The sequence below is a fragment of the Bombus pyrosoma genome, linkage group LG15 (assembly GCF_014825855.1).
Source record: "Bombus pyrosoma isolate SC7728 linkage group LG15, ASM1482585v1, whole genome shotgun sequence".
NCBI lineage: Eukaryota > Metazoa > Arthropoda > Insecta > Hymenoptera > Apidae > Bombus > Bombus pyrosoma.
Genome location: NC_057784.1, coordinates 4624874 through 4647711, shown reverse-complemented (window position 1 = coordinate 4647711; position 22838 = coordinate 4624874). Strand labels below are relative to the sequence as shown.

The 22838-nt window shown below is 41.5% G+C and overlaps 1 protein-coding gene across 1 annotated transcript in view; it reads left to right on the top strand.

Moving 5' to 3' along the window:
* The first annotated feature begins 11494 nt into the window (after positions 1-11494).
* LOC122575540 (homeotic protein empty spiracles-like) overlaps positions 11495-22838 on the top strand; it is a 51735-nt gene continuing 40391 nt past the window's right edge. The window contains exon 1 of the mRNA XM_043744596.1: positions 11495-13167. Coding sequence (XP_043600531.1) covers positions 12270-13167 — 898 coding nt within the window. The 5' untranslated portion in view covers positions 11495-12269. The remainder of the gene's footprint in view (positions 13168-22838) is intronic.

The window sequence follows — 22838 nt, the reverse complement described above, 5'->3', positions numbered from 1 at the left end:
AAACATAACAAACTATATATCGATGAAACTCGCTTGGGGTGTAACTTCAATTTCTAAAACACAATTGGAACGAGGATCGGAGCGAAAGCGAAGACTAAAAATGGAGATAAGTCAGGAAACATCATGGAGACGTCGATCTATTCGACCTTCCGGCGGGTCTCTGACCGATCTTCCTCGAAGATCGGCAGTCTCTTCTCACGATCGAGTCCTGTAGACCCGGCGCTTCCGCCTTCCCTCGGCCGATCTCGTCCACGACCACGACGATCCACCTCTCTGCCTCGTTCCTTTCTCCTTACCTTCCCACCCATGCTCGTCTCTGTTGCTGGCATTTCGCGGCCGGGAGAAAAATCGAGTGCGAACACGGCCGATCAATTTGCCCTAAAGAGTCGTTAATTTTCGGTCGATGCCCTCCTACTATCTTCGTGCTTGTCGAAAATTATATTTCGCCATGGATGGAGGAGGAGGAGGAGAAGGAGGAGGAGGAGGAGGAGGAGGATGGGCTCGATGGAGGAGCCAGGAGGAGGTCTGCGGCACATAATAAGCCGGATCGGACCCCTTTAATGAGCCATAATGGGCCAGCAAGTATGCGTAATCGTCGATGATGGCCTCGAACATGATTCCATCCCGTTTTTCCCTCCTTTCCACCCCCTCTTTCTGTCTCGCTCTGTCATCCTTCCTTTACCTTCTTTTACCTGTTCACCATCCTTGTCACCTGTTTCGCCTCGAATTCGTATATGGCAGTAACCGGGGCAGATTTTCCATTTTTGTTCCCTTTTCCCCATCTTGTTTGTCTCGTTTTTTCACTTCGTTTCGCTCTGTCCCTCTTTCGCCTCTTCATCTTGCACGGCCTTTTTGTTTACGTACTTACAGGTACATACATTGTACGAGGGCAGCGATAATGGCCCTGTGTCACCTAATTTCCAGCGATTACTTTTATATTCATCCGAGGGCCAGATACTTGGCCACGATATTGGGCATGATTACAGAACAGTACGGTAATAACATGCATGGGCCAATAATTTGCTCGTTGCAATGGGATTCGACGGAGATTGTCGCGGTATGTCGCGCGGATTAAAAATGAGAAGGAGGAGAGAAACGAAGGAGGAAGAAGAAAGTACAGTCTGTTCTTTTTCCCCTCTTTTTTTTCTTTCTTTTTTTAAATCTTTGCAACTTCGTTTTCTTTCCTGTATTCTGCTGTTCCCTCTTTCTTTATTTCTTTCTTGCTTGTAGTTTGCGAAGAGATTGCGAACAGAGCTCGTCGAAATAGTTGTTAATCGTCTGTTTGTGTATCATCGGACTCTGCTATCTGAATTTGGGGAATTTCCTCGTTCCCTACCGTGTATCTGGTCATCTTCGAATGATGATTATCGCGTCTTGACTCTTACTGCGACTTTGACTTTTTTTGAGGCTTCGTTTCGGTGGATGGAGCTCGGAAATGATATTTGTAATACCTATTGTTAAATTAATTTCGCTTATTCAACGATCTCCACTCTTGCTGAGATTTCTCAAATTTTCTAGGAAATTTCAAAGCTACTCCTGCCATTCCGACTGTTTTCTTCATCTCGATGTTGGTAAAGGAGCGTCGTCTCCTTAAATTCAGTGGCAACGTTATATCGTAACATGTACGGTAGCTTGTCTCGCGTTCGATAGTTCTTCGTTAAATCTTTCTTAAAATTTCCAAATTCTCTCCTATTTTACGTTCCCCTCGTTATCTTCCAAATAGAACTTTCAATTTAACGAATATGGGATTCTTCTAAAAAGTTGGAGGGTCACAAACTTAAGAATTCCTGAACTTGTTGCTACATTGCTTCCCAATTTTTTTTTTTTTAATAATTAATAAACGTCTGTACCTTTCTTAAAATGAAAGCCTCGAAGAGTACAGAAGGGACGAGTATTCGAAGACATCGTATGAAGTTCTAGGAATTTTGTAAGTGTACGATTTGAATAGGAACCTGTTTCCAGGATCGCGGAACCTAACGTCGTGTCGTCGTGGCCTCGTTTAAACTTATTTACTTTACCGAGGAAAACGGTACCTATAGCCTCGTTTATGGCTGCCCCTACCAGCATCACTTTCAACCCCTCTCATCCCTTACTTCTCCCCCGGCGTTGGAGCTTGCGAATCAATTTAATCGGGCCGTCGGTTGTTCCGAGAAAATCATAGGTGGCGGCCGGTTATTTAAGATGCGGAGACCGCGAATCGTCAGTGATTCTCAGTCGGTGCCAACCAAGCGCTGTTCATTGATATTTTTCGTCGTTTTTTTACTTTTCCAACAATCTCTTTTCTCACGAAAGAATTGTATGCATTCGTCGGAATATTTATAAATGCGATTAAACTTCGCGTACTCTCGGAAATCGTTTTTAGAAAGAGCTACACATTTTTAGGATTCCTTTTGCGAAAGAGCCTGACACGTTTTACGGATTTTCGTACGAATAAACTTTACATACTTTTTCGAATTTTCTCGTAAAGGTATTTTAAGTATTCTTGGAAATTTTTAGACGAAAGATTCTCACAATTTCTTACGTTCACGGTAATTTCAAAACATTCTTCGAAATATCTTGCAGTTGATTTTTACTGATTTCGTATTGCGTTACGATGCAAGTTCTTGCGAGACTTTATCGCTCCGTATAGAAGACTTTGTCATATTGCGCGTAGAGAAATGAAAAAGAGGAATAAAATCACATGTAACCTAAAATATTCTGTAACATTGTAATTTAAAATATTTTATAATGTATCGTGAATGGTGGCCGATCTTAACCGAGAATAAAAGACCGCTTGGATAGGGCGTTCGAGGTTCCTTATTAGGAACGATTAGCTGGAAAATAGGTAGATCAAGTGGATGCACGTATTCATCGAGCCTCGCCTATGTAAGTGGACCGTGATTGAATGTCAGTGTGATCTCGGTATATACCACGGCAGCACTTCTATTCCAGGCCTGAAAATGCATCATCCGTGATACCGCTATCGGCACGGATCTCCGGAAGTATCTTTTGGTCACCTGGGTCATCAATCAGGATTAGCACAATTTTTCTTGCGACATTTTCTCTGGAAGTTAATACAGGCTACGTGTGGTATAATTCCCGTGATTAAATAAAAATTCTCCCAAAGCGAAGTTTAATTCGACAAAAAGGTTCGACAATTATATCTGTCATGGATTAAATTTAAAACATTTCAAGAATGAAATCATCGTCTTGAAATATATATATTAGGTCGTCCGAAAAGTTTCTTTCGTTTTATAAGGAAATAACGAATTTTATATTATTTTATCGAATTACGTGTGATCCATTTCGTTCTATCAAACTAAAGATCACAAGGTTCGACAGAATGGGTTTCATGTTTGTATAAAAATGCGTTGTGGTAAAAGACGCGTCTGCGAAAGAAAGACACTTTCCGGACAACCTAATACATGCTTCAAACATCCTCCGGAAATTCGGAAATTACAATCAGACTTTAAAAATTAAAGACTTCAAAAATTTCAACGTTTACAAAATCAAAGCATCTCTTAAAGATAGAACAACACGATTCTTTTGGCTTTTAAATAATTTTCAAACCTAATTTAGATAGTCCCCTAAACATAGGTAGAAATTTTCAGCAAGGGCTACGAGCTTTCCATCTATTGGTGGAAAATCGGCCCGGAAGCGACATTATACCGACATTACCAGCTTATTATAATTGTAACGTGTAATCGATACGGGCCCTGGCTCGGGCTGACAATGGCGACGAGCGGACAATGCGAGAAAATACGACTCTTCTCCGTAGGGAGGCGACGGGGATTCGCACAAAAACCATCTTCCCTTTTCACATGGTGGAACGGGCCCGTTGCTCGACGAATAAATGGCCTGATTAAGCACGCCATTTTGCCTGTAATGTAATCTTTAAGCGCGCGTCGACTTCTTTCGCCTGCATTGTGCGGATGGTACGCGATGTCTCGTCGATCATTTCCAAGGATTATGCCCGGCCCCTTTGTCCGGCCGATTATTCATGTTTCAGAGGGAACAGAATCGTAGAAGAAGACGTCGTTGATTCAACTTGTTGAGCTCCGGCTCCTTGTGAATCGGAGTCGTGTCGTTCTTTTTCTTCAGATTATAATATTATTCCCTTGCTTATCTCTTCTCCTCTCTTACGACGTGACTTCTGCTGATTGGCCATGTCTATGCTTATGCGTAGGACGTAGGCGCGCGTTAATGATATTTTTATCGTTTAACGTTTCCATTTTTTTGTAAATAGAATTTTAGTCACTTGCGAGAGAAGAAACGACGATGATGCTAATCGCAGTTTGTCTTAGTCCAGAGTCTGAGAATTAATGATCGCTATAAAAAGATAGCTTAGTCTGGATCTAATGGTAGCCGTAGATACGACTAGTAGATACAATAAAATAGTATAGCGATGAGCAAACAGAGTAAAATTCAAATAGTAAAGACGATAGGTAGATATATGTAACTACCAAGCCCAGAATTATCCGAGTATTTTACATTCACACGTTCACACATCACAGAATCACGTATTCGCGATGTATACCAGCGCAAGAGGGATTGAATTTTTTCACTGAAAGTTACTCGAACCTCTAAGACTTCCGCGTAATTTTCGTTCGCGGTTAAATCAGAAGAAAAACGACTTGAGTTCCCATATATATAGAATTCCACTACTTCGTCATCGTTCTGCTTGTCGATTTTCAAATTTACTCCAATTTCTTGCAAACTGAAAAGAGAAAGAGTCTGATTGTCCATGTGTGAATCGCTCATTGACCGATTACATTTCCCATTGTATCCGTACAAAGCGTCAAATTTCTTTGGAAAATAAAAATGACAAATCAAAGAAACACGCCGAGTAGAAGGAAAAGAAAATAAACAAAAATTAGGAAGAAAACGTGGAATGGTATCGAAATCGAAGGAGCTCGTTAAAAAGAACAAAACCATCGGGAGATGACGGTGAAATCGGGAAGTTGCCGATAAACTGCAGGTGCTAGTCGGTTTTTTCGCGACGGAAAAAGAGTTCATTGTTGCGGAGGGTTTCAAACAATGCCCGATACAATGGCGACAGTATCGTCGATTGTGCCAGCTCCACCGCTATTTTTCTTTCTTCCATTATATGCTTTTCTCCGACGGCGACAATGCTTTCTAACGAATCGCCCTGCGTTTTAATATACGAAATAACGGATTTTTCGACGAGCCATTTCGCCAGAACGATTTTTCACATTATTTTCCAGTTCACCAGAGTAGTATACTTTTCTCTCTCTCTCTCTCTCCCTGTTTTCTTTCCTCTACCGTTGCTACTTTAGAAATTCAGTAGATTTTTTTTTCTTTTTTAGATAAAAAATCAGTTCACCAGGGTTTACTTCTATCTTACTTTCTCTTCAGTTGCTGTTTCGAAAATCGAGCGATGGTTCTTTTCAACGATGCTTTACGTAGGAAACGAATATGCAACCTTTAAGTATTTAGGCTTACGTCATGTTGTGTTGTGTTCCAGTCATCGATTTAGTTGGAATTTTGACAACTAAATTTTCTCGCGTTTTATATAAAAATATTCTACAAATATTCGATACAGGGCTTAATATCGAATATCTTTTTAATTATTCGCGAATAAAATTCCACTGCATCGATGGTGTAGGTACCACAAGATATGATATCATATATCAGTATAGATATCATTGTTTAAGGCATCCTGTGACACTTATTACGTAGTCTTCTTTATTTATTATACTGTACAGCGCAATACGATACAGCGACACGATAAACGAAATACTCGCGAGAAATTAATTGTCAAACAAGCACGCGTAATAAAACGGGGTATGTTTAGCAAAAATGTTCGAGAACAATGGAAACTGAAAGAATGTAAACGTTCGATACACAACGTATACACAACTGACGACAAATCAGAATTAGCGATAGCTTTTCACAAAGTACCACGAAGGTATCGTTGACATTCCTAGCTCGTTTCGACAGCTCTTTTTGCTATTTCTTTTATTCCTTTCTTTTGTTGTTCGTCTTTGAGAAACGCGCAAGAGTCGTAAAAATCATCTCCACAGGCGTCCAAAGCTCCGAACAGCCTAAAAGGGATTTACAGGTGTGAGCCAGCCGAGGAAGGGACTCGCAGGCTTATTCGGTTTCCGCCACTTCAGCCCCGTACAAAGTGCATGCAAATTTTCTAAAGGGAACGATCCCGCCCATTTTATTTCCACTCGTTTGTTGGACTCGATCTTTTGCCTCTGTTCGATTCACGTGGCCTCTTCTCTCTGTCGCTTGGACGCGCGATACCACATTCGAAACGTATTAGATCGGTCGATGGACTGTCGCAGGGTTTTAGAGTTTAAGAATTCCCCTGGGAGACGCTTCGCACGCTTCTGCAATATATTTTAGCTTCAGTCTGCCTCGAAATCTATGGATTATTCCCTTCTTCTTTCTTTTATTATTTTGCGAGCATGTATTCTTGCCAGCTGAAGCTTAGTACAGATTATTTTTCATTGCAGTTTGGTAAGAAATTTGTTGAAATAGTTTCAAGTTACGCGAGGATCTCTTCCTAAAGCGTATAGGATAAATACGGAGAATCGAGTACAGAACGAAGAGCAAACGATTCAATTTTCATACATCTATCGAGTTAATTAAAGAAATATGCGGAGGAACTTGCTCGAAAGCATAATAACGAAACCGTGGCGTTTCTAGCGTGAGAAATATACGTAAGATCTAAATACGAACAGTTGGCTACCGTTGCTTGCTCCTCTTAAATAAATAAAATGAAAAAGCCAATATCCAATTATAAATAAGTACGAACTTGAAAGTTATCGCTTCAGGCAGGAGAATACATTTGAGAAACGTGCGAATATAATTCACCTGCGTCGTTTATCTTACGATATCTTTTAAATTAACGTATCAACAACGTCAAAACACCAAGTGGATTACCATCGCCTCCAATCGGCACATTCAAAACAGCAGAAGGAAGAGCAAGAAGACGTGAAGGGGAAGAAAAAGACGCCGAAAGGACGCAAAGGTCACGAAGATGGTAGAAAGATGGAGGTGTTAGAGGGCCGGATAAAAATTACTCGGGAACAGTTGCGGAGGCAGCGGAGGACCAAAGCAGCGAAGGTGGAAGAAGAGATGCGAAGAAGAAGAAGCGGCGGCGGTGGCGGCGGCGGCGGCGGCGGTGAACGCGGGCGGAAAGAGGAGAGGAAAAGGAGAACCGTTGGGAACGGGCGTGCACGCTGCTCGCGCATTGGTGCACCGGTGTGTACGATGTGTGCAGAGTCGCCATGTTGAATATCCCCACTTCCGTTCCACGTGTCCTACACCTACACACGTGTCGGGAACGCGATACCGGTCGCAATATCATCGTCCACGGTAGGGGCGAGAAATCGGCCACCGCCATGGGGGCTAGCTATTCGTTTCATGGTGGTGCAGTGACGCCCTCTAATCCCCAAAGCCCACAATCGTTAGGTCCTAAAACCAGTTAAGTCTGAGTTTACGGGTTTTTCACGTTGTTCGAATTCGAACCACTCGACCTTGTGGTCATCGTGAGTCTTATTGCTTAATTAAATTAGTTCTAATTGCAAGTTCTCGACTATTTTAAGGCGAACAACGCGTATGTAACATCATAGTACTATTTGGAACACGTAAGGCTGTTTGATAAACTGGAAGGTGCAGAGATCTCTGTTTTCGGCACTTAGACGTTAGTAGTCCAACTCATTTTGTGCGTACACGCAGTGAGCGAGTTACGACGATTTTTGGAACGGTTGGAGACACGCGAGACCTGTCCCAGGTGGATTTTAAGCCGTCAGAGAACGCGTTGAAACAAGCATAATACACGCATACAACTAGGAATAAATCGAACAGCCAGGCGACTCGGTCGAACGACTTGAATTCGTTCTACTTTTTATCAAGTCTCGTGTCGATTAATTGAGTTGCCGCTTTGATTACAGTAATTTGAAGCCGTTTGACTGGCACGACTTCGTTATTTATCTGATTTCAGATATCTTTCCGAGTTTGTACGCTCGTTTTCCATCCTAGTTGTTTAACTGTACTTGCATGAATATAAGATTCTTAGGCGAGGCTTTTCGGATATGCTCGTTTTTAATCGCGAATAACGAATTGACGGACATTTAAGCCGCATCGACGAACTCCATAAATGGAAAAGTAGAGAAACGCGACGTGTCAAATATTTTCGACATTTATTTTCTAACTTCCTATCGTTCACGTCATCTTGTGACAAACTAACTCATGGGAAGTAGAATTTGTTTTTATTTTTTGAATATCCTGTACTCGCGCAACGAAATTGAGAAATTGACGAAAGGTAGAGTCGATCAGTTCGGCTTCTGAGAAGCTCATTTGTTACTCGGACGCGCTTTTATACGATTTTAACTAAATTCCAGGTCCAACTTATTTCGCGATTTTATTTGATTCTTCTTATTCGAATTCTGCGATACGTAACTACTTCAAATCACAGATTTTGTAGTATTTCGTGTATCGAGTGAATTATATGAAAATTTATCTCTCAAACGTTCGACAAAAAGCGCTTACATCTGATTATTTTAATGAATTGAACCCCTTTGATACATTTATACTATCAACTACATGTTTCCACATCATTGGTCAGAACACGTCTTATTAAAATCTCGCTTCCGTGAAAATATAGAAGCACAAATAACGTATTCTAGAATTCTGCGTGTCGGACTTGCAAGTGATGATGGACAAGTAAATTGTATTTGACGGCCAATTAAATCGTGTCCAACAAATTTTATCGAACGTATTTGCGTTAGGAAACGAGAAGTAATAATTTCGCAGCGGTGGAATCGCTCGTGGAATATCGAGGAAGTGTACCGAGCTACTTTTTTATCAAACTACTTTACGATGGTACTGAATGATTATAGTCGATCTAAGGTAGAGAATTACACGCACACAAAGTATCGAAAGGGTCTAACTACGTCCGATGGATGTTGCGACGCGAGTAGTCAGTGTTCCGGTATTAAAAAAAAGCTAATCAAACGACTATATTATTTGTACTGTAATTTCACTGTCGACTTGGAAAAGGGATAGCAATCATCGAATTTACATCTTCCTTCCATTAGTTGCCAATTTTCTATTCCGAAGATTATTTCCTTATCGCTAATTAGACATAGAGATAAAAGTCGAGAAAATAAAACGACCAGTTCTTTTAAGAATACAGTTGTACAAGTTTTTCTTTCAGATAATAGGATAGGAGAACAGGGTTCAAGAGTATATCGAATAAGAACTGATTGACAATTTATAGACTCGTATCACCAATGGACGCGTTTGAATGTAAATGAAGTAACTTCCACCTTTATTTCTCAAGTTTGAAAAAGTTAACGCATTGCGAAAGAAAGGACCGAGTTTTGGTAAGAGATGGATCTTGAAACGCGCGCGACTTCAAGCTTCCATCGACGAAAATAAAATCAAATAACACGCGTCCCATTGCCACTATCGGTTGTGCGATTCCACGGGATCGCGAAGAATTGAAACGTCCGAAAATCTCTCAAGAAATAAGACGCTCGGTAATAAAATAGAAGGAAACAGACTCGGCAGGTTTGTTAGTATTTTTTTTTTTACAGGCTAGCATGACTTTTACGGCCGAAATTCTTCGAAGAACTACAAACTGGACGCTTGTCTCGGCGAAATTGCGCAAAGAATCGCGTAACGATCGCGTTCCCGTGTTTCGACCGGCCGATTTCTCGGCGCCAGTTTCGACACAGTCCCGCCGTGTCGAGTCGATCGTTAGGCAGAACGAAACAAGGCCTAAACACAGACATTAACCAGGACACGTCACTTCGGCCTCTCGGGTTTCGCGGGCTCGGGTCGAAGAAAGTGTCACCGTACACGCTCTGACACCTTAATTGCGCGATTACGTCCAAGACTCTTGTATATCGTGATCTGTTCCAGTAATCACCTACCAATCGATTAGAGTCGATCTAGAAAGTTGGATATCTCGATCTTGTTCCACGTGACTGGTAATAATCGAACCTCGAGCAAACCAACGATCAATATCCTCATTGGTGTTTCTTAAAAAGAGATGTTTCGAAATCCATGTTAATTCAACTTCATCTCGTCTCGACCACGTCTCTTAGCTCTTTTGACTCGGCGTTTTCATTTTTCGTTTTTATTCTTCTTCCTCGTGGATGGTGGTAGCATCTTGTTGGGGATACACAGGGATATTGAAGGAAATTGGAAACTATAACGAGGATTCGCACAGAATTGTACGTATTTTTTATAACTCGTTAGACGAGCTTGAGTTTGGCTTGATCGAGCTTTTCGCTTATTTTTGGAAACGGATAGGTTCTTGTTTACATAAGCACAGCAGGTTAACGTTACGAAAGACGCAACGTTCCGCTTTTTCCTACTAGCTACAGCTAACTTACCTATGTGGTTCGCATAACGTGTTATCTTGTGAATAGTTTGCGTTTATATTGTATCTTGCCTATCCTTCGATTTTGACGAAAGTATATACGTACATCCGCAACATAAACGAAACTGCGGAAAACCTGTAGACTATGAATCTGTCGAAAAGAGAAGTTGTACGTTTTTAGTAGTGGAGTTTGAAGAGAATACTGAAGCGTTAAGAGGTCGGGACAAAATGTCACAGACTAAATACTCGAAGGTCAACTGTATGGACGAAGACATTCGCGAGGAATTGTACGAGCTAAAAGATACTCATTGAAATAAAACAAGACACACGTAGGAACATTTTGTTCTTCGACGAGTAAAAAACTGCGATAAAGAAGACTTCGACCAAGGCCAAGGGGATGTCAGGAAGTGCAATCTCGCGCGAAGAATCTCGCGAAGCAGAAGCTCGATTCAACCTACTTACTGGTAGCCCGTTTAACTTCCTCCCACCTAAACCTCCACTTCGACTTATTACCCTGTACGCAGCATACCGACTGAGCAGTGTACATGGTTACGTGGAGAGTGTACGAAAGATGTTCTCTCCCCTATTCTGCAGGATATTTCCCTTGGCGTCGTCTTCGGGCCTACCGCGTATGAAAAAGAAAGCGCCTCGAAGACGGACGAACGAACGAACGAACGAACGAACGAACAGGGAGAGAAAAAACCTCGTCGAACGAAACGGAGCGAAAAGGGTGATAGGGGAAACGGCTGATGGACAAGGAGTGGGGAGTTGGCGAGGGATAGAGAGCGTGGGGGTAGGGGGTCCAGACGTATTAATTAAACGACTCATTTTCATCGCACGACAAAAACGTGAGTTTAACGCCCATCGGCGACTAATGCGTCGCCCCACTGCAGCTCGTACGCTGCTCGTGGAATCGGAATAGCGTGGCTGGTGCCGACCAGCGAGTTTCTACCTCGAAGAATCGTCCAATCCTGTTGAAGTGGTGTACGCCTAGTATAGCTGTTCGTACCTTGAAGAACCGCCCAGTTTTCGTCGATTCTGTATCCCCACTAGCGAAGTGGCGGTGCACGGTGGTGGAGTTGGGAAGCGGTCGAGGAACAGTTCCCCCCACCACCACCCAAGAGCGCCTCGTTTAGCCTGTAATTTGCTCAAACACTAGCAAGCTCTCGTGCCAGAAACATCCGTCAGAGAGCCCGTGGTCCGCTGGAGTCTCGAGATACGCTCGTTGGGGCCGCAGTTGCTCTTTTTTCGGGACAACTGTGCCCGAGTGGTTCCTTTGGCCGGAGTAAATTTGGTGCCGCGGGGCTGGAGCTCGATGGAGAGGCGCGGTCCCGGGATATCGCAGTGTGTGTCGGCCGTGTGAGCGAAACGCTTCGTGTTGCGGCCTCTCTCTCTGTTGCGTTACAGTGGTGACACTACTCCTTGTCTCGCGCGGGGTCATCGTGGACTGGATGATCCCTCAGTGACGCTACACGAATCTCTCGTGAACGATGAATCAGTGGTGATCTTGGTGGTGGAAACTACAGTGTCGCATATTTCAAAAACAATCGTAGAATAATACGTGAACTAAGAGGATATTATACGTTGGTGTGGTGAAGAGATCAACGAATGAACGATGTACTCGTTAACGAAAAGAAAGGAACGATAATTGTCATCAAGAACATTGTCAATGCTAAGTTACAACTGGGATAGTATCCCAGGGATATAATAGGGAGTAATCAGTGCGTCGTTAAGTGCGTCCAAAGTGTTCTCAAGGAGTAACCCGTGGCTGGACGTCTGGCAGGCAAGCGTTCTCGGTCTGGTGAAGGAACCGGGACCGGGGCGGGTGCAGGCATGCGGCGGACCTGACTCGACCGAGTTACCTGGAGCCCTCGCGTGTTGCAGAAGTGGCCAGTCCATCAGCCAGGCGTACGATAATCGTACGATGATGCCGCTCGCGCCGACGCCAATTGTACCGGTGCCCTCGAAGCCGAAGATCGGCTTCAGCATCGACTCGATCGTCGGTGGTGGTGGACAGGGTCGCGAGGATCGCTTGGACCGTTTAGAACGGGTCGAAATCGAGAGAGATGGCAGCCCGATGGACGTGGTCGAGGGTTCGTCTTCGCCTCGAACTCGTCGAGTGACCACGCGATCCCCTGGCGCTCATTCCGAGGGCTCTGATCGGCCGGTGTCTCGAAGTTCCTCCGTGGAGTCCTATCCTAACTCTCGAAGAACGCCGTCACATCCTGGCAGCCATCATCACCATCACGGCAACCACCATGGCCATCATCATCACTTATCCGCCGCCACCCACCTGGATTTTAGCAGAACGACGGTCCACAGTCACAGTGGAGGATCCACGCCGAACAACAGCCCCAGTCCACCTCACAGGATATCCCACGGTGATTCTCCCGTCGGTACACACCCTCAGCCGCCACCAGGAGTAGTCAGACCGAGTCCCAATTACCTCGCACCGCCGCCTGGCGCGGCAACCGCGGCAGCGGTCGCGGCCGAACAGTTAAAATCTCTTTACGGGCTGCCAGGACACGGTCCAACGGGACCACAAACTGGACAGAACGAGTATCATACGCAACAGCAGTTAGCACTAGCCGCGAATTTGGCCGCGGCGCAACATTTCCAAGCGGCGAATCTCGCAGTGGCCCTTCAGGCGCATCACGGCGCGTCGCCCCATGGACCACCGCACGGACCTTATCCCCATGGCGGCGCGCCTGGTGGACCTCATCCACCGCCGCATCCTCATCAACCGCCTAGAGACAGCTATCCGCTGTATCCTTGGCTCCTGTCCAGGCATGGAAGGATCTTCCCTCATAGATTTCCCGGAGGTACGTCCCGCAGCTGTATTTCTTCTTCTTAGTTCCCAGCTTTGTGTTTTCAGTCTTTCGAATAGTTGTGTGTATTTCGTTGTGTTCATTAGGTTTGATAGGTTAGGACGAAAGGAGTGTTTCAACTTGAAAAATACGAAAGCGTGCTATTGTTAGACAATCGAGGGAGATGTTTCTTTCTCCTTAGTCTTGAGAGTTTTTAGTATAGTTGAATGTATTTCGTTGTTTATTAGATTAGCATCGACGACCGTATTAATTTGTTTTAATTTAAAGAAAAGACTATGTTGATCTGTTTGTCTCTTGTGCGTTTAGTTTTTCTGCGGTTGAACTGTAATTGTAAAAGCTGTAAGAAATATTATCGTGATTGCATATTATTCAGTGTACTTGTATGTTTGGATAATTAGCTTGCCGCGCAATGGTCAGATTACGCGTGCTTATCTTATTTTTCCAACCAAGATGAAACACGTATCTATTTCTTTCTGGCTTTAATAAATTGTACCCGGAAATAGTTAGAGGAAACTGGCATCGTTAGATCATAGGTGATCCCAACAATTGCAGTTTGATTCGAATAATATTATTTAATCCTTGTTGATCTAGTTTCATATTTATATTGCATATCTTGCACCTTATCGCATAAACTAAACAATGTAAGTTGACATAAAGTATCCTAAAATTAAGTAATTTAATTGAAACTATTGTGGATCATCTACGTAACCCAATGATGTCAATTGAGTGTTAATGAAGAGTCTCTCCCTCTCTCTTTCTCTCTGTGGATTCAATTTTATTTCTCTGGCTGTTAGTTCCATCGTAATTGTTTCGATAGAAATAGAAGAAAGTGGAGAAAAATAGAACACTCGATATTGAAATTTGCCTACACATTGGAAATTAAAACACAGTGTCTGGAATGATAGCTTTTAGTTTTTGGTTCGCGTGACTCGAAAGACGCGATTCATGTTTTTATAGTTGCAAGAATGCTTACGTATACGTGTACCTATATCGCTTTTTATCATTGATAGCGGTACAAGTAGAGAAGTAAATAAATGTCGTTTTTGTTGCATAAATAAACTTGATAGTAAAGTTATCAAGTTTTATATGACTTCCTGGCAAATATCAAGCTTCGTAGTAAAGTTATCTTAAACTTATCGAAACTTGTCAGATAAAACGATATATTTCTGTTTCTGTGTTCCATTAGTTTCACGCCAAAGGATAGGTGCGATAAGGCGATGAATAAAAATAGTTAAATAATTATAAAATTATGTAGCCTTGCAACGGTGTATGGCTTGTTTGGTATTATAATGCTATTTATATTCATAATATGACAAATTAATAGATCGATTGTAAGACGTTTATATATCTTTAGAATATATATTTCCAAGAATGGTTGCCTTTGCATCAAAGTCCAATTTTATAATCGACATCGTTTCTTAATTACAAGATCGCAGATTACGGAACATAACTTACGTATACCTAATAGTTCGATGTTTTGCGTCAGATACCGTATTAAAGCGAATAAGAAAGTAGTCAATCCTCACGTTACTTATACGAATGTACTTAGGCAAAGAAATATTTAATACATAAATTTTAATTGAAATATCAACGAGTGACCGATTCACTGATCAAGACATTACCGTCAATTCGTAGAATTTGTACGTGGTTCAACGAGATACGTAGTTGCGTTTCCGAAAAATATAATTATTTATTTCCGATCGAACGCATAGAAAGCTCTTGCTCGTTGAAACGTTTTCCTCTGTTTATTCAACGATTCGTTAGTTCTCGATTCTTACAACTGTATGATACAACAGTAGTTCATTGAAATAACATCTAATGAATAGAAAGTAATCTCATGTTAAGATGTTTTCGCCTGTTTATTCCACGTTATTTATACTTTATGTTTTTATTATTTATTATCATTTATACTTACATTAATTCCTTTAACTTCGCAATAATATATCAGTCGTCGTTTTTAATAACATATTTATCCGACAAAGTGTTATCTATTCATCGAGCAATACCAAAAGCTGTTATTCGGTCTTCTCGTTAATCGCTAGACGGAAGGGCAACGCTTGGTTACGAATTCCATCGAACGATTTCGAAATCATATGCTCGTTGTAAAATTATTTCGCGCGAACGACATGGTATTTTTGTTGGTTTCGAGGAAAAGAAAAAAAGGAGAAAGGAGGCAGGAGGCTCGTTTACATGGATAGATCGTTGTCAGTTGGTTCTCTGTACGTGTTCCTTTCGCACGCGATCGTCGAGCAGTTCTGCCGATCGAATAACCATCACTAACTTCGCTTTCTTTACGCGATTTTCACGGCTCTTCGAGGGAAGTCCCGGACAAAAGGCAATGTCCCTGCAGGACCGCTGGAATGAACCTTAAATTATATTTACAATAGGGAGAAATTTGCACTGCATGGATTTCAATTTCGGATGTCTTTATATTTCTAGATGGAAGTTAAAGTATATTTGAAAAATAATGATTTTTCCAAAGAGAGTTTTACTTTTCCCTACGAGAGTGAACATCCATTTAACACCTACTTTTACCTGTGTAATCATTATTGTTCCTACTGTGCGGAAGGTGCGCATTTTGAAACTTAACTGTAAAGATCAATAATGCCTCGTAACGATGCTGCACCTAGGGCCTCTCCAAAGGTACAAGCGCGAGCCTGCTAACGCGAAACATCCTCAATTTTCCCAAACACATATTCTTAATTCCTATATAAATATGTATGTATATGTCTCTAAAGTAATAAACAAGAATAAAGAATGAATTATAAGCGTGGAACATGCGGATAACCGAGATCCGCGAGTTAGCTCCTCATATTCCAAGTTAATAAACCCCATGGCGCGATATTTTCGCTTTTTTTTCCCTCTCCCTCCTTTTCCCTTATGTCGACCGGTTCGCTGCGCGAGAGATTATCGATTTGGTCGCGATGTAAACAGCGTATATCGGAGCCGATCGCGCTTAAACGACGAACACGATAATTACGTGTATATTCCGCAGGGCTGATAAATAAGAAGGAACGCACGCGTTTCTTTACCCCGTGAAAGAAGAGGTTACGCAAAGATTTCGTAACGGAGATTTTGTAACGTTGTTGTGTCCGCGGCGCGATCATTCTTATCTCGAGCTATAAGCGACGAGGCAAAACAAGCGGGTTCGCGTAATTGATTCATTCGAGAGTGATAACCGGACCCCTGGACCAATTATGAATTATTCCACGATACTGGCCATATCGTAACGACGAGATAGCGTTCCATCCAGTCATCCATGATAGCGGATAGTGAATGGAGGAGAAGAGAAGCGATAGCGTTGTTTGTTTAGTGGTTGCAGTCGGTAGTGTTGCGTGGTGATTGAACTTTTTAAAATAGCTTTGCCCGAGGCGATTAATTGTAGAGTTAGACGAACAGTTTAGACATTTGCTCTAGATTAGGAAAATATAGGAGCGATCTTGCGGTGAATTAATGAAAAGTGGAGAATCGAGCAAGTGGTGGAAATAATTTTCGCTAAAAGATTTTCAAGTCTTCTATTGCGATAGATTTAATGTACGTGTGAAAAATGAAAATAAATAGAATGTTTATAGAATATAAAAGAATATAGGAAATAAAAGAAACCGTTTTTTGAATAATTTTTAGCGAAGGAATCGTGTTGAATATTCTTAATAGTTGGAGGTAATCAATTTGAAGATGATCTAAATCAATTTTATCCACGTAAAAAATTATCATACGTGGTTTCATGCGAAATGTGAAGACTTATTCGTAATTCATTAACGGAATAACTTTGCCGGCGATGGGATAATTCTGGGAAAAACATCGGGATATTCGATGAAGGATAAGATTTTTTTAATTCACTTGTATATCATACTGTGCAACTGAAGTTTGTCATAAAACAAACTTTCATTCAAAGAAAAAAAAAAAAAAAAAGAAAGGGAAGGTTCCTCAGGAATATAGCAACGTTGAAAAAAATGTTTCCTCGTAAAATTGATGATTCTCGTTATCGTTTTACAACACGCATACTTCCACTCAGACAGATGTTGCGCGACAGTTCGCCCATTTATCTCCAAGCGATTACCGGCTACCTGTAACTGGAATCTAATTAACCAAGGCAAAGCAAAACAGGTAGCTGTGCATTGTACGACGAACGATACCGTTCGACAACTGCGTCAGTTTCTTCCACCTGTGAAGGTGCGAAGACATTACCGATTTCAAGTCGAAGCACACGGAGTTTCATGTCTCGCCACTCGTCGGTTCGTTCGTACCACGGTTAATTTTATCTACGATCGCTGGTCGATTGTAAATCATTCGATCGATACAAGACGCGACGTATGTTAGAAACGGGAGTTTTATCACGAGGCATTCATATTTGTAGAGGATGAGGCGGTAACAGTTAATAGAATCGGACGGATTCTACGTGAAAAAATAAGTGGAAACTGTAGAATGAAATTTGTTCGTACGACGCTTCGTTTCTGTGAAGATCCAATTTGAAAATTTGTCGAGTTTGCTTTAGCTTGGCTAAGTACCGACTCGTATGAGCGGACGATCGGCAGAAGGTTATTGTACGTGTGAAGATAAGTCAACAATGTGAAATAAAATTCTTCCGTGTAAGGTTTCGTCTTGAAGAAAGTGAAGTTCAAACGCGTTTAATTACGAACTGGTCGGGTACACGCGCGTGATGCATTTTCAAATTTAATTTCCTCGAAAACGAAGCATCCTGTGAAAAAATTCTATTCTACAGTTTTTACTTATTTTCAAATGTAGCTAAAACACCGGTCGATTATTTACTCTTGTTCAGTTTGCAATTAGCCAAGTTTAAGTATTATTTTATTATTATAATTTATTGTAACAAATTTTTGTCTCATTCTTTCACGTAAAATCGCTCCTTATTCAGTTCTATCGCGATTACCGTCCCACCCTGTATATGTATTTATATCCGTTTATCGAAGCGCTAATTTTTATCTGAAATTTTGGAAATTTATTTTCGTTTAGGAGGATACACGTATTTCTGGCTGGTTTTGTTGTGTAATCGTGAAAAGCGGAGGATCGAGGAAATAATTTCCAGGAAAAGGATTGGTTTGCAAGTTTCTGTTAAGAAAAGAGTTAATTATTATACGAAGGAGAAGAAACGACCGATCGTGTGCTTGGCACGACCAATAATAATTTACTCATTGTGAGCGCGCGTACGCTTCGATTCTTCGAATGACCACAATGACGAATCGAAAGGGACGAGGGGATGATCGTTTGAAAACGAATGCGTCAAGTGGAAAACCTCGATGGACGTTTTATGGACACGCGTGGACGTTTATACGCGAGGCGATTTACAAGATGTGAAACGCGCCACTGATGGGGGAGGATTATTATGGAGCGTGTTAGCAGTGATGAATGTAGAAGTAGTACTTTGTTGCGTTACAGTCTTCAAATCATCGTGATTTCCTTGAGATTCTTTTTAGATTAACATTTGGAGGATTTGTTTGTGAAAAATTAATTTCTATGTGATATATAATATTTGCCATAGGCTAGGATCTTTAAGGTTGGCTTTTGTTGTGTGATTAAGGGTTTAATGGAAAGGTTAATTACTTAGATTTCTATCTAGATATAGGTGAGCGACAGAATGACACGTTGAGTAAGATTGATTCTTAATGCTAATTTTCTGTAACTTCTTTTGGGAAAAAAGTTGACCTTATTAGGAGTTGTGATTTAAATACGAGAAACATAGATTGTATCCAATATGAGGATTGGTATTAATTTATGAGATTGAAGATTCTTTGTCGTAAATTACTCGTGACATTTTAATATTTCTTATCTGCTAAAATGATCGCGCTTCCAGCATATAATCTTGACAGGCTCGATAATTAAAAGAAATTTAATGCTACCAAGTAATACCCGATCGTTCGAAATGCTCAATCTTACGTTAAAAGAGACAACTTGCCAGTATCTTTTGCGCCCTCCGATCATTCTAACGTATCTTACAGTCCTAATATTCTCACCAAAACTGTCCAATAGTCTCAGATACTCAATCTGCCATTCAGTGTTCAGTTATCAAACTAAATAATGTCAGTACGCCACGATTTCTTTATTCTTCAAAAAATTCTATACATTTCGCCGCAAATCATGCAAACGGTTTACGCGATCCTCGCAATATCCCATACGTAATGGTTGCGTAGCCGACAGGTATAAGGATGTTTGACCGTGAGGTTTTATTGGAAGTTATCGTTTGTTGTCGTAACCGTCGAATATATTTAAAATAATAAATTAATGTACAGCCTATATTCGCTGAGTCGCTAGTACAGAGTATAAATCGCAAAGTAAAAATACTCGATAAATACTGGTCGAATAACTCGGTAGATAACCCGTGAGAACACTTAGATCGCTCGTTGATACAGAAATATGCCCGTAGATAATCGTAGATATTAAACTTTTTTCGGTTTCGTCGGTTTATTTATACTGGTCGGGGAGGGGGGGGGGGAGAGAGTTGGAAGATTCAAATTCGTCTTTGCCCGACCGTTATGCGTGGCAGCGACATTGTTTTTCCCGGAGTATTTTTATTCTTACATTACTTGTATCTTAACGATCTTGATACTCCGAGGCAAAACAACAACATGATTTGAAATGTCCTCTGACTCATGTGCCGCTACAGTTGCAAAAAGTATTGCCACATATTCTTTGTTTTCCAGTGGAAGGTCTTTATACCAGTTTGTGTACATTTCATTTTCGTAGTATCGAAGATCCGTATTCGTTTGAAAATTCTGCCAAACGATACGAAATTTAATTACCTGGACCTAATTAGTTAGTAGATTATACAATAAATATATCGCTGGTGCAATGTGCTTTGCGTAACCACTGTATATAATCGAATCGAAGTTACTGCGAACATTGCTCACGAAAATATATCCATTCCCATCCACGTTTATAAATAACGCGCCAGTTAATTAAGTATATACCACCCAAAGGCAGCCCTACATCAGAAAAATGCGAAACGTCTCCTCAGAAGTAGTAATTACGCATTCCTTAATGAACAGGCGGACGTCGCGCGAAACGAGAACCGCGACAGGTGCTCGAAGCTTTCCGAATTCCCCTTTATCCTCCTACTTTTTATATTTATTTTCTTTATTTTCCCTGCCGCTCGAACTGAAATCCATGATTTCTGTATTACGCAACCGATAATTTAGCAGCTCGAATCTCGGCCGTGTTATTACGCGAAAACCATCCTACCTCTCCTTAGCGGTTCATTATCGTTCAGTGTCGTCCAATCATGCGAGCAGACATTTTTTCTCTAATTATATTCCCGCGGTTGTCGTGGTTCTTACGTTCCAGGCTGTTCGTTCCGCTCGAAGATTAATCGCTCAATCGAAAAATCCACTTTTTGTATCGAAACTTCATTGGAAAATCACTCCTCCTCCTCCTCCCTTTTTCCTCTATACTTTTTTCCTCTCCTCATTTTTTTTTTCTTTTTCTTCCTCCACCGCTACGTGTATGGAGACAACGCCGCCGCTTCGTTTCGAGCTGCACGGGTGTAGTTCGTTGGTTATACCTAATCGGGCGGCAATCAGGCGACATCAGACCAGGCCTGGAAGGTAGCATACGAGGTCAGGCCCGTCGGCTGGGAAAAAGCTAGGAAAAGGCGAAACGTCCCCGTCGATAGAAATGGACTATAGACGATTACCATAAATTTACCGCGATCTACCGGGATCGTATACGGTTATTTTGTCCCTCGATAGAGAGAGGAAACTAGTTCCGCGCGCGGAAAAAATCGTGACCGTGTAAGCCTTATGGTGCGTTGTGCGAGCGCCCCTAGGGACTTTTTCTAGTTGCTCGGGTGAACCGATGGTGGCGTTCCTGAGTACTTGGAATTAAGTTTCCCTGCAAGGATCGGTTACTGCTTCGGTATGGAGACTGAATATTAACGTTCTCTCGTAATTGGGGTAGCTTTTCACCCTTAATTGGCGAAATGGAAATACGTTCACTTTTCTGACGTGCTTCTCACATATTTTACTATTCCGATTGAAACCTGATCTTGTAAATTATAATTATCAGCTTTCTATCGTGATCTATATTAGATTTTCCGATAAAATAATCAAATTCGTCGATCCTTAACGCGAAAGTTACCCTCGAAACTAGGACGTTAAGTGGTCGAAGATTTTTCACCGCATTAACCTGACTATCATCATTCATTGTTTCCCAAGGTTCGCAAACGAGATCCTGTTAGGGCAGCAATTTGAAGAGGTGGCTGGGAGTAAAACGCTTAGGATTCAGACACTCATCGAATGGCCCGCCTAAGGCGACGTCCCCAGTCAATGATTCGATGATGAAGTGGCTTCAATGCCGTCTGTTACTCGGTTAGGGTTGTTTCCTATTTTTTGGTCAATTTTGTCTCATCAGCGCGTTACTTCGGGCGGTGTTCTCGGAACAGGACGAGGACTCACGTTACCATTCGATTACTGTTATTTCTCGAGTACTTGAGCCAGCTGAATAGGCTACCATTTTCGACGTAACTTGGACTCGAACGAGGCCCTAGTCGCTTATCTAATAGCTCGTTTTAGAATACCGAGTATCACACATAGAAAGTTGTGTAGAATTTCTCAGAATTTCTTTGCTTCTGTTGCTTCTGTGTTTACAAGAATCTTTGATTAATTTTCCTTTATAATTATTCGGTCGGACTAAATATTATCGGATATTATTTTGCGAAGGAGAATTCAAGCGGAAAAAGTGAAATACGAAATCAGGTATTGGTTACGGTGATATTAATTTGTATGTAAATTATGTATTAAAGTGTAGTAATAGATTGTAATTAGACTGTGGAAATTTATGCAACTTGGTGTTTTTCTCAACGCAACTAGAAGAAGTTGTAAATATTACGGCGAACATTATAATTTAGATTTTTCGTATATCTCTATATTTTACGAGCATTCTTCGAATTTTTGCATTTAATTTACATCTAACTTTGATATAATAGTCCAACCTCTGAATCGAAGCGATAATAAAGTACTGCGAATAAATTTGTAGCGCTTTAATTTTTATTTATACTTGTATATTTTATTATAATTAGGTTCGTCGAAGAAATAGAATTTGTGGCATGATCGAAAGTTGTAATCTCGCTTGAAGTCACGTTCAAAATGAAACTTTGTCCACTTCCACCGATAACTATGAACGACAGCGTGAAATTTCGTTCTGAAACGGACGACCAAAGCGACTAAAGTTAGTGCCATTTGCTAGCCAATGTATGGCGTTTGGAATTGTTGACTCGAGTAATTGTCACGATCGTTCGTGTTAAATGAAGTACGGCTCAAGTTGAAGTCACGCCTGCTTGGTTCGTGTAATGAGAAAGAGAAATTGTATTGTGAGGCTATTTACCATTTGTATCGAAAATTTGCTTCAAAGATAGAACGGAGGATAGCGATCGAAAAAGGAAGGGAAACGTTTGAGGTGGCTGAGTATGTGTGTGTGGTCCATATGGTATTAGTTGCTGCTGGTTGTAGATGCCGCCGCTGCTGTTGGGGGTACTGCTGTATTTTTCTCCCTATTTATGACTCGTGGAAGAAAAATCGGACTTCGGTCGCCGGGATTCGATCCCGGGATCCGAACGTTCGTAACCTAAGGCGCTAACCACTGCGCTACCGTCGTCCGTTACTAGTTAGTGTCGAGTGGCGGTATTTGTGTTGTCGAGTGCCGCCACAGTACCC